At 30.7% G+C, this 19303-nt stretch overlaps 1 protein-coding gene across 1 annotated transcript in view; it reads right to left on the bottom strand.

Annotated features, from left to right (window-relative positions):
• Positions 1–19303, bottom strand: part of LOC107455861 (uncharacterized) — a 259904-nt gene that overhangs the window by 72837 nt on the left and 167764 nt on the right. Inside the window, exon 2 of the mRNA XM_087155784.1 lies at positions 9800–10005. Within this exon, the coding sequence (XP_087011910.1) occupies positions 9800–10005 (206 nt within the window). The remainder of the gene's footprint in view (positions 1–9799; positions 10006–19303) is intronic.

Here is a 19303-nt window from a genome sequence, read left to right as displayed (position 1 = left end):
ATTTGTAGTTGTAATCCCAATATATTGTCGCCTGTTCAATGACGGATATATAATAAAACACTAAACCAGAGATGCCAACTGCTCCGGACACGCAAAAATAATTTAAAAAAACGGTAAATAAATGCTAAGTAAATTTTGCAAATATGTGACTATTTTCGCTTTTTAAAAGGTATAGCATAACATAAGTACTGTAAAGTGGTGAATTATATAAGCCTACAAATTATTTAGAAGCAGTGGTGGATAAAAATCTATTAAGTTGAATTTATTAAACCAAGAATCACAATTGATAAACTACCACTTTAAAATATATATTTGCTGTCCGGAGCAAGTTGGTATCTCTGGTTTAGTGTTTTATTATATATCCGTCATTGGACAGCCGACAATATATTGGGATTACAACTACAAATGTTCAATTGTCCGTAGACTTGAAATCTTGAACCAATCCAAAAGACAGGAAAAATCCTGGATCAGTATCGAATGCGTAAGCTCTTAAAGTAGGCGTAATTATCCTTATTCAGTAAGTTTTACTATTTAATTCCCCATCAATTTATCAAAACTTTTGCACAGAGTGGAGCCATTGCCATTCCTTTGACAATAACAGCAGCACCAATTTATCAGAGATCATTTTTTTGTAAATCAATAGAGTAGAATTAAATTTTATGATTTAACATTTTCAGGGATGACACAGGCGGCTAAAATTATTAGATGTGCTAAAACTCAATTCTTCTTTCTTTATTTAATCTGAATAATAATAATACAATCGTAAATACCCCCACGATTTACATTGTTAATTATTCATATTAGAAGCGAAATTAATTTTCTTTGCATTCAACACTGAACTGCAAGAAAGATGCTTGTAAAAGTTATTAGTTTTATAACTTTTAATAGATTTTAAATTTTTATAAGTCACCACCTTTAGCATTTTCAGTCCCCGTGGGATCTTCGCATTTTATGTCCCATATTAATGGGTATTAAAAGTATGACAAAAAAGCTTTCGATTCAATGTATTATCCATGCAGGCAGATATAAGGGAGAATTTTTAATCAGTGAGACAAAGAGTGTCAAAGAAGTCTTTTAAGTTATTTTTTTTCTCCAAAATATGCTTTTTCTTTCATAATTATAACATAGAACATAAGTCACATGCTAGTAAGTTTTAAAATTAAGACGAAAAAATTTTTGATCCAATTTATTATCCATGCAAGCAGATATAAGTGAGAGATTTTAACTCGTAAGTGATGATATCACTAGTTAGATAAAACTCACATGCATGCTTACTTAAATTCCAAAAAAGAAATTTCACGTTATAGTCTGTACAATTTATTATCTCATGTCAAAATCGCCACTTTTTTTTCAGAAACTTTTTCTATGCTTCTCTAATATTCCAGAATGTAAAGCAACGCCCTAAATGCCTGGTGTTCGCCTAACTCGAAGTTTGATGATTCAGGCGTTTTTCCCTGTAGATTTTGTGTCACATATTTTACTAATTCCTGTAAAAGCTGATTTGGCAGCGGAAGCCTATTCTACGGTCTTGCAATTATAGGTTAATGATATTCAGGCAAAAATCAATTCTTGGTCACTTGTGACTTGTGGTCATTTATTTCCTCCTCATTTTATGTGTTAGGGACAAAATTCGGAACCATTAATTATGAGACTTCATTAGATTCTTACCTCATTGGTTGATAAATTTAATTATGTATAGGCGTTTGGATATATGTGTTACATATTGCGTCACCTTTGTTTTAAGTTCATCTTTTTTATCACTTTCCACTATCAGATCAATTTTAAAAGTAAATGAGCATGAAAAGTATTTTTTTTTTTTTACAATTTCTGCTATTTTAAATTATAGGTACTTCAAATACTTCATATTTCGTGCAGAAAGTCTATTAAACACTCTAACTTAATTGACTTATAAGTTTATTAGCTTGCAAGCTGTTCACCATAGACGTAAAAAATAGATTCTTACTTCAATGGTTGAAAAATGTGATTACGTATAGGCGTTTGGATATATGTGAAACATATTGCGTCACCTCTGTTTTAAGTTGATCTTTTTTATCACTTTTCACTATCAGATCAATTTTAAAAGTAAATGAGCATGAAAAGTATATCTTTTTTTTACAATTTCCGCTATTTTAAAATATAGGGGTTTCACGTACTTCATATTTCATGTAGTAAGTCTATTAAGCATTCTAACTTATTAGCATGTAAGTAGCTCACCATAGACGTTAAAAATAGATTCTTACCTTATTGGTTGATCAATTTGATTATGTATAGGCTCCTGGATTTATGTGTAACATACTGCGTCATCTTTGTTTTAAATTTATCCTTATTATCACTTTTCACTATCAGATCAATTTTAAAAGTAAATGAGCATGAAAAGTATAGGGGAGAGTGGGGTAAATTGTAACAGGGTACGATTGTAACAAAGCAAAAATTTCGAGTGTCGGGTTTTAGATTTGGTTCCTAGGTGGCGCACAAGGTGTATTTAATAAATCTACATGTACATCCCTGCTGGCAACCATTTTTATGTACTTTTGAAAGAGTTACATCACAAAAGATATTTTCACGCTACGCAAGTACTTTTTTTGGCATTAGAATATTATATTGAAACAAAGCAATTTTGTTTAAACAAATAAAAATTATTAACCGAATATGTAAGTGGACACCATAATTAACACTTCAATTTAAAAAAAAATTACTTTTGTTAATTAACTAGCATTGTTTTTAACAAATGAAGCTGAAATGGCGTCTTGGGGACGATTGTAACAATAAGTAAAGGGACGATTGTAACAGCTGAAAATAAATTATCTTATGTTTACAAACCATTACTTAACTCTTTAAGATCCACCAATAGTTTCCTATATCATTTATATTATGTTGCATATGCATTATTTTATTTGTCACCTTTCGCAGCATGAATTAAAATTTTTAGCCCCTTAAAGTTAAAAGTTTAACCCTTTAGTCGCTGCTCATTATTATTTTTACTCCTAAAATATCACTACTATTTTGATCAATAAAAAAATATATCACAACTATGATAATATGTATAATTAACTATGTTTTAGTTGAATTTATGAACTGTTACAATTGACCCCGTAAGTGGGGACAATTGTAACAAGTGCACGACTGTCAAAAATTGTTAATAACTAATATAATAACATTTAAAATAAGGTATTTATTTATTTTTTCTAGTAGAGGATAGTCTACTTTACTCGTCTGTCAATTAGTACTAATAATTTATTGAATTTTTTGTTAGCTGAAAATAGTTAAGTAAAAAATGTTACAATTGACCCCACTCTTCCTTATCTTTTTTTTACAATTTCCGCTATTTTAAAATATAGGTGTTTCACATTCTTCATATTTCATGTAGTAAGTCTATCAAAAATTCTAACTTATTAGCTTGTAAGTAGTTCACCATAGACGTTAAAAATAGATTCTTACCTTATTGGTTGATAAATTGGATTATCTATAGGCGTCTGGATTTATGTGTAACATACTGTGTCATCTTTGTTTTAAGTTTATCTTTATTATCACTTTTCAATATCAGATCAATTTTAAAAGTAAAGGAGCATGAAAAGTATGTTTGATTCACAATTTTTACTATTTTGAAATTTAGGTATTTCACATACTTTAAATTTTGTATACTAAGTCTATTAAAAATTCAAACTTATTAGCCTGTAAATTGTTCACCATAGACGTTAAAATATGATGAATATTTGCTTTCTTGCGGTTTTTTTAACCCGTTTTAACCTGACTCTATACATTGAAGTGATGCAAAAAGTGGTTTTATGGAAAGAGCGGTATAATATATTATCGAAAATAATACGCTATTTCCTACTGTTAGCCAACATTTCATACAAAATGTCTTTGCTAGCTCAAAAAGTTAATTTCTTTCTACTTCCAAATCTAGTCAGAGATAGCTAAAGCATTTATAAATTATGTGATCTGAAGATCTTTTAATTCATTTAGACATATGATAAATTAAAAAACAATTCCACTGCAATGAATGTTTTTATGAAAAGGAGCTGTCCAAAAAATATGAAGCTGGCCATTAACCGGTTAAGTTGCCAGTTTCATTACAAAAATTATTCAAGTCTTCTCAGAATCAAATTTTCTAGATTAGCCAATGAACTGGAAAAACTCATTTCTGGGGTGCTTTGTTTCAAAAAGATAAAACCGATATCTTAGGTTTTTTGGTTTTGGATCCATATCTGTGAAATAACCAGGACGACTAGAGGTCCCTCAAAAACATTTACAGTGACACTAAACTTACCATCAAATATTTGAAATTCATAAGTTTCTGCAAACCACCTAAATGCTATAAGTATTTTACTCCATCTATAAGACAACTCTTTATATATGTTTGAGTTATCGAATCATTGTCGTTATCATTCCTGGTAATTATAGTGTAATTCTATACATTGTTATTGCGCTTAAATGAAGAAACTGTCGAGATTTGATCAAACAAAGAAAAACACCATTTTTTGCTACACAGCATTTTTAAAAATAACAAACATGGACAAATTTATAACTTCAGAAACATAATGTTAACAGATTATCAGAAAAATCTCTTTTACAGAGACGAAGACAGTTTTGTGAGTAGCCATATTTATAGAATTTCGTAACATTTTTAACCGCCGGAATGAGGGACCATAGGCATCCAAAACACCCCAGACTTAACTCCAAATAACTCAAATTAGCAATGAATTCAAACTAGCTACCAGACGCTGGGAACAAGGGAATAGATCAAAGAATTGGCTGGTTATTGAAAAATAATACAGCCAAAAATAAAGCCAACCCCTCATTAATAATATGAAATTTAAATAATCTGATAGATGATTTAAAGCCAAAAAGTTTGATGGAAATTAAAGTAAACCTAATAACGTATATGCTAAAGTGTAATTTGGTCGAAGAAAGAAATGTTAAAAATAAACTTTTCATGTCATTGAATAATAATTATTTATGCACTAGTATTGAAATGAAAAGTTATTGATTAAATTTATTAAGAATAAAAATATTTGCATTTACTCTTTATAAATTAGTATAAAAATTCAATAATTGATTCAATTTAGTTATAACAGGTCTAAGAAGGCATAAAAAATTGAGTTTATGAAAATGAAGAAATTTAAAAGGAAGGAAATATCTATACCTGTAACGGTTTTACAGAAATGAAAAGGAAAGTTTCATATTAACTTTTTCAAAACATGAAATAAATTTCAGAACAAACGGTTACGTACAACTATATTAGTTTCAGGTACCACAGGAATCCCTGAATAATGTATTCGCAATCACCAAAATATATTAAAAATACAGTGAATATATTTTAATCTGAAATTATGTACTTGTAAAATTTTTTTTAATAGTTAAGTGGTTATCACGTTAGAAATTATCAATTGAGCTTTAGTTCTAATTCCCTACCGATTCCAAGAAAGGTACTTTTTACATTATTATTAAAATATTGCGCAATCTCAACGTCTGCGGAGAATAAGTTAATAACATATTAAACAATAAATTTTTAATGTACTAAAGGGAGTTGGTAGGGCATATTCCAATAATGCTGAAACTGACCTTTTTCGATGTACTTTATCTCAGCATCTAAACAAGATATTGCTTCTGCTTTTTCTTCAAAGTATATATATATATATATATATATATATATATATATATATATATATATATATATATATATATATATATATATATATATATATATATATATATATATATATATATATATATATATATATATATATATATATATATATATATATATATATATATATATATATATATATATATATATATATATATATATATATATATATATATATATATATATATATATATATATATATGTATATATATATATATATATATATCATGGCGAACAAAGAGCACGTATTCTTTGGCCAAGATATATATCTACTGTTACTTTGACAGAATTTTTGTTTAAAAATTAAAAGTTCTCCTCTTGTAAAAGTCAGTTTCATCAAAAACCTTTCATAAATAGAAAAGTTTTTCTGTTAACTCTAAAACATTATCGCAACATACAATTAATATAATCTCAAATGGCAGCAAAAATTTCAAAAAAATTCAAGCTATATCATAAGTATATAGTTTCTTAGAAGAGGTACATTGAAAAAGGTCTGCTTTTGCATTATTGATATATGCCCTACCGAATCCCCTTAAGTAATAAATAAATAAATTTATATTTTTTTCCCTCTAAATCAATGTTAAAAATAAAATAAAATGAGATTTTCCAAAGTCGAGAGTGCAAAAATTTACCTCTTGGTATTGGTGTGAAAATTATTCATACGAAAAAAGTGTTTGTATTTGCATTGAAAATAATTGAATGTCTTCATTATTATTGCAAATGCAGGAATTGGACAAAATAATGGAAACGTTTTTTAAGAACACAATATTTCGTTTAGAAGCAAATGATTGTGGAAAATTTTACATGGCATTGTGCATGGTAATAAGATTTTTGAAGATTTTAGCAAAACACAACACTGAGAAATTGAATCATCATTATAAAATGCCAGAGGTATACGTGAAAATGTAATAATTGGAAATGCACAAGCTGGCATGCACAAGTTGGCATTTTTAACTATTTCTAACTATGATTGCACAAGTTGGCAGCTATGTATTTTTTAATTCGTATGTGATTTAGCAACAAAATATATTTACATTTCCCTCTTAAGACTGTCCTTGATAAGAGGTTGAAACTCTTTTCAAGTCAACTCACAATCTTTTCTCTAAAACAAATTTCAATATTCTTATGTAACATCCATGCAATTTCTAAAATCATTAGAATGAAATGTCTATTAACCCTTTCGCGCCGACTGTCACAAATACGTGCCAGCATGAAACTGTATCAATCAGGATAAAAAGATAAAACTGGTAATCAAATTAATTCTTTAGCAGTTTATTTGTGGGCGGAGTTATAATTGTTTGATTTATTTAATTCACCATTACTTTGTTCAAAATAAAACTATTTAGTTATACTTTGAACTAACATTGATTATATATATGATTAAACTAACAATAATTAAAGAAAAAGCAAAGTAAGTCTGTCAAATTAGCAACGACTACATTTAAGTTACCGCTTTTTATTTAATTACAACTTGATTCTGATTTTGTACGAATGCTTTTCTGAATCACCCGTCCCCAAGGGGTTAAGGAGCAGCTATCAGATTTGCAAAGAGCAACCTGATTGCCTACTGGCCATAAAGACTCAACACAAACAGAACTTAGTCTCATGATAAATGAGATGACGACTGCTTCGCAACCCAGGTGCTGAGATAAATTGCTGTCTGATTTGCAAATGCGTATCTTTCAAACTCTTTCTGAAATCTTTTTTTTTCCAGTGAGTATTTAAAAATTATTATTAACACGTTCACGCCGGGTGTTGCGCCTGAAAGCGGGACGGAAAAGAGAAAATACTGGTAGAAGTACTATTTCAATATTAGATAATATTCGGGAGGAGTTAATCTATTCTCAACAATAACAATTCACTGTAAGGAAATTTATCACGGCGAAGAAGCAATTCAATATAAAAATTGCATCCCTTAAAAACAATTGGTAGTTATGGATTTTCATTATTCCCGGAAAAAAACTAAAAAATTAAATTTATTTGTTACCAGTTTTTACTCCGGTGCGCCGCCCGATGAGACAATCTAGCGTGACCCAACGGTGGGTCACCCCGGCGTGAACGTGTTAAAGTGATAATGAAAGAAAATACTTAAATCACTTTTAGCTAACAATTAACACACGATAAAATAGCTATCAAATCTTCGTTATTGGCGTTTAAGCTATTTAAATATAATGGTAGTTCAAATTATAGTTAATCAAATTTATTAAAACAAGAATCAAATATATATCAAGAAATCAAAATTTGACAACCACATTAAATGTAAAATCAAAATCCTCAGTTAAATCTGGACGAATTGGCCGGTGTGCAAATGCATAGATGACAACTGTGAAATTCGAGCCTTCTAAAATATTTAACGTGATAGTAAAGCAAAAACTTAAAGTAATCTGAGTTCGCTTAACTTTTTAAGTGATTATGATTTTCTTTCCTGCTTTATTGAAATTACATACATTTGCAGGCTTGTGTGATCAAGTTACTCTTATAAACCTTTGTCAAGCAGAAAGACATCGTGTAGAATAAATATATCCAGAGTTCCGGCGGAATAAGAACCCGTCACCTCCACGTTTCCCACATCGTTAGACGGGTGATCCCAACGCCTCCTATAACTGAAAGTCTCCACACGGTTTTTTATAGGTAGTCCGATCAGACCACTGTGAAGGATATCCACTTTCCAAAGGAGTCTCTTAATTCAAAATCTAGTTAAAATAAGGAAGTGGTAGCAAATATATGACTAAAAATTTGTTTTATTTATAAATATTATTGGTTTGCCTTATTCACTTGTCAACCACTACAGATTTAATTCTCAAATATATATAATAAATTTCTCTCAATTACTTTTATAAAAGTTTTTGGGTTCATGCGCACTACAGGTTCACTTCTTAAATAGTCTGCGCGGACTACTTATAAAAGACCGTGTGGAAGCTTTTTGATGTCGGAGATGATGGTGATACCGCTTGTCCGGGGAGGTCCTCATGAGTATCTCTCTAGGGCTATCAAGTCTTAGGTCTTTAAAATAAGTAGATACAGTGGTGATTAAACTTATTGTAAATCAAATTTTTCGAATTGAAAATAAAATGGTGAAGCATGCAAGTTACAACAACTTAAATATTTGATTTGTTGTGGTTCATTTACGCATCACCTCCTACATCAAAAAGCTTCCACACGGTCTTTTATAAGTTGTCCGTTCAGACTATTTAAAAAGTGAACCACTAGCGCGCATGAACCCAAAACCCGTTAGCGAGTCTCGGTGCTGCCATCTAGTGTGGCAGAAACTAGACGTCCAAATTAACATGATCAACGGTATCTCACCCATTGTGGTGGTCCTGAAAGAGTGGATACCACCTCTGGAGAACGCACTAGGTCCAGGGGTGAAAGCGAGACGGAAAAGAGGAAAGGCTGGTAGAAAAACCATTTCAGTTATAGCTAATTTTGGGGAGGAGTTTACTTATTCTTTTTTTTAAATTTTCCAACAATATCTACTTTATCTTGGAAAAGAAGCAGTTTTATATATATGCCAGAATTATAAAAGAAATCTTGATAGTTACAGATATTTCATTTTTTTCGAAAAAAATGCTGGAATGAAATGATTTACGTACCAGGTTTTTCTCTTTTCCGTCTTGCTATATAAGGGCTTTCACCCATGGCTAGGTCTGCTCATCGGCAAGTCCGATTGTGCAGCTCATTGGAAAAAAAAAAGAAAATAAAAACCTTTCTTATTTTAACTAGATTTTGTATTAAATGACTCGTTCGGAAAATGGATATCCTTCATAGTGGTCAGATCGGAATACCAATAAAAAACCGTGTGGAGGCTTTCAGTTATAGGAAGCGTTGATTTACTTCGCACTGGAGCTACACAATGGGCTATTGACGACGATCTGGGAAGCATCCCTGCTGATGAACCGAAGACATGCCATCACAATTTTGATCCTCTGCAGAGGGGACTTAAATATTTGAAAAAAAATTCATTGAAAACGAAACAATTTGGAATATATGGAAGTGTGTCTTTATCCTAAGTAGTAAAGTTGTATAAGTTTAAGCTGGATTACAATTGTAAATAGTACAAGTATTATATTTTTATAGAAAAACTGTTTTTAAAACTAATTGAAATGTTACATAAAATTTAAATGGAAAAAAAAATAATAGTCAACTTACATCAACTTCTGTACCAGAGAGTCGGTATGTTTGACCAGGTGGTTTATCCCTGGGCTGGTATCGATAAAATTCCACATGATTTTTATACCATTTGACAGAATATAAATCATCTCCCTCTAAATCAAAATCACATTTAAGCCAGATAGATTCACCAGCTTGTATTGCACCAGGAACAGAGATATTTAAAAAGCGAAGAGAGTGGCAACCTAATAGAAGAATAAAAAAATTAGTCTATAAATAGAAATGAAAACATACTAAATAAGTTTTAATTGATCGTATAACATTTTTAATTCAGAAACAAGCTATAAATGCTGCATGCATTTTACAAACACTTTGGAAAATTTTGGAAAGAGCCAAAGTTGGCAATCATGGTTCCTTGTTTAACACGCTGAATGCCAAGCTAATTTTACATGGCAGATTTGACTGCAACTTAACCGGTTAACGCCCAGCGTCATATATTTAGGACAGTTCCTTTTTGCAAAGGCATTCATAGTGGTGGGAAACTTTTTTCAGTATTTTCATTTATCTGGATGAATTAAAGGATTCTCAGATACCCCAACGATTTAGTTATTTCTGATTAGATCTAGAATTCTAAGGAACAAGTACTTTTTGATCTGTCAAAGACTTTTGAATGCCTTAACAGTAGAAAAACCAATTAATTTCGATAATATATTATACCACTTTTTCCATAAAACCACTTTTTGTATCATTTCAATTTATAAATTCGGGACAAAACGGGCTAACAGAGGCTTCACAGCCAACACTCGAATCTTTTTTTCCTTGCCAAAGCCATTTAGTCTAAATTTATATCATACCATCAGACGAAGAAGTGAGGTGCCCGCTTCGCGGGTAGGTACTCTGCTATAATTTATATCAAGTCAAGTGTGTTCTATATTGCATTAATTTCTTCAAACCATTTCAGCAACGATAATAATATGAAAAAATTAAAAATTTACTCGATTTATGTGTTTCTAATAATCTTGGCTTTGACGGTCACCGGTGACCCACATGGCGCTGAGCACAACTCAGTGCCGGTCACTGGTGACTCGCATGGCATTCAACTTGTCAACATATATTTGTAAGCTTGTATGCTAAGTTAAGGCTGTCGACCAGAGGAAGTCCAACTAATAAAGGCTCTCAAATAGGGGACAGACAGCGCAATTAAAAGAAAGCTAGAACGAAGATATATCCAGGGTGATAGCGGAATTAAAATCCTATACCTCCACGAAACAATGTATTTGGTGGGCGATATTGCTCTGCCAAGCAGGCACCGTAAGTATGTGGAGTTTACTTTGAGCTTTTGAATTATCGATACGTAGAGGTGGCAAAAATAACTTTAAAACAAATTTACAAAAAGGGATATTGGGAATCAGAAATTCGAATCCGTCGTTAAAAAGGTATGTTAATTCAGAGAAAATACGTTTTTGTGTCTGATTTCCTAACTTGAAATAACTGCACTATTTATTTGAGCTCACCCTTAGTTAGATCAGAACATATTCATATTATTATTGGATCAAAAAATATTTATATTTTAATTTTTTTTTCTCATTGTATATTCTCCTTTCTAGGTATTCTTTATACCAAACATCTCTTGGAGAAGAAACATATTTTCTGAAACTACTGAAATATTGTAGTAGTCGGAGAGTATGATATAAGTTCTAGCTCTATGCTTTAACGTTAGTAAATGGTAGTATAATTAACCCTTTGCACTCAAAAGGTGACTGTCAGTCACCTGTAAAATACCCATCACTTTAAATGTGAATTTTTTTTTCATCTTAATGCTTTGCTACCACTTAATTCAGTGATCTCCGGGTATTATAAGGTAAGTTTGTAAAAAAATCTTTCAAAATGTTAGTGGCTTCGTCCAATTTTTAACAGATGAAAGAGCTTCGACTGCAAAGGGCTATAAAATCAATTGTTATATCACTACCACAAGTTTGCAAAATCAATTGTCATGCCGCTACCACTGCGAAGAATCTTTACCAAAACGTGAAATAAATGGCAACCATGTTTTATGTTGAGTGTGTAAATATTTAGTTACGTCCTGTTATCTTTCAGTGGTAAAATGGACTTTTTTATATAAAAAAATCCCGGGTGCAAATTGTAAAATTCAATTTCCTTATAATAATTTACAAAAAAATAATAATAATAAACATTTTCCCTCCACATTTTTGTGATTTCCCAGAACATATTAAGATAGAAAAAGTGTTACTTAATAAAGCCTTTTAACTGATTGAAGCTTAACGTACAATAAAAGTATTTTTCTTGCTGGGGCTTCTAGCGCAATTTTTATCTTGTTATTGCCTCAAGTACACTATTAATAGCAACAAGCAATGGCACAAAATTACATTATTCACGAAACACCTTTTTGTATTTCGTGTTGTGTATGTTTTTGTATGTTTGACATATTTTATCATTATTCAGACCTTAAATTAGCGTAATGACTAAGATTAGGTTTGCAATCTTTTACTTATTTTTATCCAAGTGTTAATGAAGAAAATGACTTTATCTGATTTTTATCATCTCCATAATCTAGCATTTTTATTTTTTTCATCCTTTTTTTTCATCCTTTGCGATAATTGTGATAAATGATTTACTCAAATACTGTAAAAATTCATTGCGTTTTCACCAAAGAAATCTTAAATATCTCTCAGATTTTTTTTTCTTCTCTCGTTTGATCGATAATGTAATTAATGGCATTTTATCGGCATGCGTAGTTATTTTTTTATAAGGAAATATAAGTTATTGATATACGAAAAGTTCTTGATTTAGAAATCTGTTATTAATTTCATTCAAAAATGTATGTTCGTTTAATTGTAGTCAATAAAGGTACGTTTTAGCCAATGTTAGATTTAAACTGAACAAAGAAAAAGATTATGAGTGTATATCAATTTTAAATACCCATTTTTAAGATAAAAAATAGAAACGTGAAAATGAAGCAGGAGAAAAAGAATTGTGGCACAGTTTTATGTCAATAACTGTGATACATCATATTTGTGTTTGCTCTTATATGTTAACAATTTTAAAAAGCTTGAGTTAATGCAGAAATGCTAATTTGCTCTGCATTGTAAAGATGCAGGGCTAAATAGAAGGTAGAGAAGGGCTGGCTCAATCTTTACTTAAAGCTGAGCAGGGCTAAAGAGAAGGTAGACAAGGGCTGGCTCATTCTTTACTTAATGCTGAAGCTACGATTCCACTCCTTCTGGCGTCACGCAGGACACAAATCTCAAAAATCGCAAGTAAAGAATATAGAAACTTAGCGGTTGATACTTTCTGTAAGATATGAGTTGAATGTTCGACACTTTTGTGATAATAGCTGTCAAACGTTACACTGCTAAAAAGCTTGCTGGGCAGGGCTAAAGAGAAGGTAGACAAGGGCTGGCTCATTCTTTACTTAATGCTGAAGCTACGATTCCACTCCTTCTGGCGTCACGCAGGACACAAATCTCAAAAATCGCAAGTAAAGAATATAGAAACTTAGCGGTTGATACTTTCTGTAAGATATGAGTTGAATGTTCGACACTTTTGTGATAATAGCTGTCAAACGTTACACTGCTAAAAACTTATTTTTGTTGAGAAATATAGTATTCATACATTTTCTTACGTTGAGAAATATAGTATTCATACTAATTCTCAATGGTTGCCATTATAGTTATAGATAGTAGTACGACACCTATACGTCCCACCCGTTTATAGGGTTGACACATTCACATACTCATTCCACAGATCGTAATTTTGACTTGAACCGGAGAATGATCAATTTCCTATTCAGTACCAAAGGGAAGTAATTTGTTATGGGAACATGGAGAACCTTGTGACCCTTCAGACTTAACCAGTCATTTCTACACTAGTCATTTCTACACTAGAAGTCTTCGGGGTGTTCACTCCCTTTCCCAATGTGACTTAGTGAGATAGATGATAGATCAAATCATATATTGAACGCAACGTCAATAGCTTTTTTCATAAATAAATTATTTAAAATAGCCTGATATCCTGAAATTTAATGAATGAAGATATAAAAGTGTTAATTTAATTTGAGCAGAAAAATGAATTACAAAAATAATCAATAGAATTAAAAATTATTAATTATTCTCACCTTTTGAAAAGTGACATTGGAAAAAAATTCTAATTATCACACAATGGTTATGAAACCTACCAACGAGTTCCGTTTTCTCGAAACATTTTTATTGATTATTCAGAGTGGTAGTAAATTTCAGGATTTCTCATTTTATTGTTGAAATCGTCAATTTTGTTCAGATAGATTTTGTCCAACGCACTACGTACAAACAACTTAAACATAAACATAATATATATATATATATATATATATATATATATATATATATATATATATATATATATATATATATATATATATATATATATATATATATGTAAGTTGTTATGATTTTGCTACTCGCTTTATAGTCCCCCCTTTTTAATGTTTTTTCTTTTTATTTTATTTTATTATCTGTTTTTACATGTTATTTTTACTTTTTATGATCTTTTTTATTTGTTGCTATTTTATAAAAAAAATTTTTGAGTGCTCCTCACACTATTGTATTAATATATTTTGCTTTGGCTTTATTGATACAATATCAGAAAGCACTCTGTTTTGTGGATATAATCGCGTGGGCTGAAGAAAAGATTATATCTTTTTTTTCCGGCTTTTTTTCCGGTTTTTTAATTAACATTGAATTTTTTTTTTTAATAAAATGTTGTTTGTTATTTTTTTTACTTACTATTTCCCACCCCTCTTTTTTTCATATGTCTATAATTTTTCTTTGTTTTATTCTTCATTTTGAACTTATCTAATGAGTGCTGTTTACTTGCAGCTTAAGCGCAATAAATGAAACTTATTGTTTTTCTTAACTTTCTTTGTTTTTTCTTGTATTTATTTATATATATATATATATATATATATATATATATATATATATATATATATATATATATATATATAGGTCTATGAAATATATTCTTTACTCCCACTCTGAATAATCAATAAAAATGTTTCGAGAAAACGGAACTCGTTTTTAGGTTTCATAACCATTGTGTGATAATTAGAATTTTTTTCCAATGTCACTTTTCAAAAGGTGAGAATAATTAATAATTTTTAATTCTATTGACTATTTTTGTAATTCATTTTTCTGCTCAAATTAAATTAACACTTTTATATCTTCATTCATTAAATTTCAGGATATCAGGCTATTTTAAATAATTTATTTATGAAAAAAGCTATTGACGTTGTGTTCAATATATGATTTGATCTATCATCTATCTCACTAAGTCACATTGGGAAAGGGAGTGAACACCCCGAAGACTTCTAGTGTAGAAATGACTGGTGCACGTTAAGTCTGTAGGGTCACAAGGTTCTCCATGTTCCCATAACAAATTACTTCCCTTTGGTACTGAATAGGAAATTGATCATTCTCCGGTTCAAGTCAAAATTACGATCTGTGGAATGAGTATGTGAATGTGTCAACCCTATAAACGGGTGGGACGTATAGGTGTCGCAGAATTTGTATACTTTGTAATAGATGGCGCCACTGAAAAACAAGATCACTCACACCGCTTCTGTTGAAAACATAGTGAACTTGACTATTTAATCAGTGAAAAAACATAATTCGATCTACTAAATCCAGACATTCGGTATACCTGGCACACCTTGAAAGATTGAACAATAATGGAAATCTGAGAAAACTTTTAAATCAGAATACCTTGAACTCGTGACAAAGAGGAAGATCGAAAAAGTGATCTTTGGACAAAATCCCTGAAAATCTAACATCCTTAAGGTGAAACAGTAGAAGTCGAAAGCCAAATATAGGAAAATCTGGAACAGTATTGCTTCGCAGAGCAAAGCTCACAGCGATTTATTTATTCACTTTTGATATGGAAGTGCAGGTCAAAAAATGGGTGACTTCGTGCGAAATGGAGTAGATTTAGAAATAAGAATTAACGCGTAAATTCTGATACTGGTAGAAACAGTTTTCTGCCAGCAAAAAGTAAGGTTGTAAAGTTGCTATGAGTGAATTAACTCTCAGCAAGTTGAAATACCTGCTAACTTGATTAATAAGGGATATAATGAAACAATGAAGACAACATTTTGAGATGTTTATTAGAAATTGTGGCTAAAACTTTGTGGTATTAATAGTATTGTGTAAAAAGCTTTATTATTAACTTGTACGCTTTTATCATCGAAATTTTTGCTAGTGGTAGTACAATCTATGCTCTTAAATCTGATTCTTAATTTGTTCAAGACTCGAGAACAAGAGGAAGACAACATACGTCATTTAATGTAAGTCACTGAATAAATAACAGAACGAAGTCACTTAAATTATAATCACTGTGAAAGGAAAATAGTAAATGTCGAGAGCCAACTATGGGTAAGTCTAAAGCAATATTGTTTGGAAGGTGACGGCCCACAGCAGGCAGTAGTTCTTTTTTTAAGAAAATGAAGAGCTGGGCTTAAAATGGGTGACTTTGCTTTTAACCTCCTAGAGACGAGCTAGTCATATATGCATTCTAAGGGAGTTGAAAATTAGTGTAAACAAAGATAAAATATGTAACCAAACTATTTTTATAGTAGTTCATTTGAGGGCGGGGTATTAATAGTTTGCTTTATTTAATTAACCACTACTTAGTTCGTATTGAAATTTGTATAGTTACACTTTTAACACACTAGGTTTGGATGTATTAGATTTAAATTGAAAGCGAAAATGAGTTTGTTAAATTAGCTATTCACAAACTTAAGCTACTGCTTTTTATTTTTGACTATCCTGATTCTGATTCCGTACAAATGCATTTATGACTTGAACTTCCCAAGAAGATTAATAGGTTAAATAAGGAAATAAGAATTAGCGAGTAAATTTTGCTACCAGTAAACAGAGTGACCTGGCTATAAGCAAAATTTTGCAATGTTGCAATTTGGGATTGTTTGAGCAGATTGATGCACCTGCTAACATGAATTCTCGTAAAAGACATAGCCTCGCAAAAGACATAATATGATTTAGAAGTATTTAAAAGAAATTGTGACTAAAATTTTGTGGTATTAAAAGTATTGTGAGAAAAGCTTTTTTGTAAATTTTCGTAGTGCAACTTTTACGCTTTTTTTTAATAGAAATTTCTGCTAGTAGTAGCTTTCAAATCTGATTCTTAATTTATTCACTGCTCAATGACAAGAGATCAAAAAAGAAATGGTTGGATGAAACCGTTGAAATTCTTAACACTGTTAAGCTGAAATACTAGATGTCGAAAGCCAAAAATAGACAGACTGGAACAATATTGTTAGAATTACAGTGCAAACTCTTACAGTATGCAGACAGCCCAGTGCGTTTACAGTGAGCTGTAGTTTTTTTTTTTTTTATTAAAACGAACAAGATGTTGGTTCTTAATCGGGAAACTTTGTTCTTAATTAATTAAATAAAGAAATAGGAATTACCGGTAAAATCTCCCTAACAGTAAAGAGAGTTTCCTGGTTTCAAAAAAAAAATTCGTAACTGCGCTAGATTTGAATTAACTTTCAGCTGGTTGGTGAACCTGCAAATATGATTGTAAAAATCAATGACTATGAGAGTATGTTTTAGAGGTATTTATAAGAAACTGTGACTAAAAATATGCGTCATTAAAAACACTGTGTGCAAAGCTTCACTGTAATTTTGTATAACTGCAATTTTTTTATAAAAATTTTGCTGGTGGTGGTAAAATCCATGCTCTTGAACCTGATTCTTAAGATGTCCAAGACGAGAAACCAAGAGGAAGATAAAAAAAAGACATGGTTTTGTGAAGTCACTGTAAATCTATTCACCTTGAAGCTGAAAACCTGGAAGTCAAATACGAAATATTGGAAAGACTGGAACAATAATGTTCGGCTGTCCGAAGCTTACAGCGGGCTGCAGTACGGGTCTTTTTTTTCTTTTTGAAAAAGGGGTGTTGGTCTCAAACTGGGAGACTTAACCCCTTGGGGACGGGTGATTCAGAAAAGCATTCGTACAAAATCAGAATCAAGTTGCAATTAAATAAAAAACGGTAACTTAAATGTAGTCGTTACTAATTTGACAGACTTACTTTGCTTTTATTTTAATTATTGTTAGTTTAATCATATATATAATCAATGTTAATTCAAAGTATAACTAAATAGTTTTATTTTGAACAAAGTAATGGTGAATTAAATAAATCAAAAAATTATAACTCCGCCCACAAATAAACTGCTAAAGAAATACTTTGATTACCAGTTTTATCTTCTTACCCTGATTGATAGGGTTTTTTGCTGTCACGTATTTGTGACAGTCGGCGCGAAAGGGTTAATGGATTAAATGCGGGAACAGGAATTAAGGTCTAAATCTTGCTACAAGTAAATGAAGTTTCATAGGTGCAAGAGAAATTTTGAGACTGCGGTATGTTTCAATTAACTATCAGCTGGTTGATAAACCGCGTAACATGAGTAACAATATGTCCTGGGAACAAGAACGAGTGTATGTTTTAGATATATTTATAAGAAATTTTGATCCAAACTATGTGGTATTAAAAGTGTTGCGTGAAAAGGTTTATTGAAAATTTGCATAGGAGCAACTTTTACTCGTTTTTTTTTCAATCGAAATTTCCGCTAGTGTTAGTAATATCCATGCTCTTCTATCTGATTCATAATTGATTAAATTTGTTTTGAGATGAGTTTTATCATCATTAAGTATAAATTATTCAAAGTAAAAGTCAATCAACGATCTTTTCAAAATCTGACATATTTAAAAGTTTTCGAATGACAATCAGACATATTTAAAAGTTTTCTAATAACTGTCGTATCTTAAATGTCTCAGATTTTTTTTCTTCCCTAGTTTGATCGATAATGTTTTCATGACATTGCATGCGTAGATATTTTTTTTATAAAGAAATAAAAGAATTGCGATACGAAAAATACTAGATTTAGAAATCTGTTGTTAATTTCATTCACAAAAATGCATGCAAATGTATTGCAGTAAATAAAGTTACTTTTTGACTCAATGCTAGATTTTAACTGAACAAAGAGAAAGATTATAAGTGCATACCAATTTTAAATACCCATTTTTTAAGGAAAAAAATGGAATTGGGGAAATGAAACAGGAAGAAAAAGAATTATGGTACAATTTTATGTCAATAATAGTGATACATCATATTTGAGGTTGCTCTTATATGTTGCCAATTTAAAAATGCTTAAGTTAATGCAGAAATGCTAATTAGCTCTGCACTGTAAAGTAGCAGGGCTAAAGAGAATTTAGAGAAGGGCTGGTTCATTCTTTACTTAAAACTGAAGCTACGATTCCCTTGAAGTCACGAAGCACACAGATCTTGAAAATCACAAGTAAAGGATTTAAAAACTTAGAGGTTGATACTTTCTGTTAGAAATGAGTTGAATGTTCGACACTTTTGTGATAATAGTTGTCAAACGTTACACTGATGACAAATTATTTCTGTGTGTTGAGAAATATAGGATTCATACATTTTCTCAAGGTGTTAAAAAATAACATTTTA

The sequence above is a fragment of the Parasteatoda tepidariorum genome, chromosome 12, assembly GCF_982258835.1.
Source record: "Parasteatoda tepidariorum strain Cologne lab strain chromosome 12, Ptep-v5.0, whole genome shotgun sequence".
Lineage (NCBI taxonomy): Eukaryota > Metazoa > Arthropoda > Arachnida > Araneae > Theridiidae > Parasteatoda > Parasteatoda tepidariorum.
Note: the sequence above shows the minus strand (reverse complement) of the source record. Positions and strands in the feature narration are given on the sequence as shown.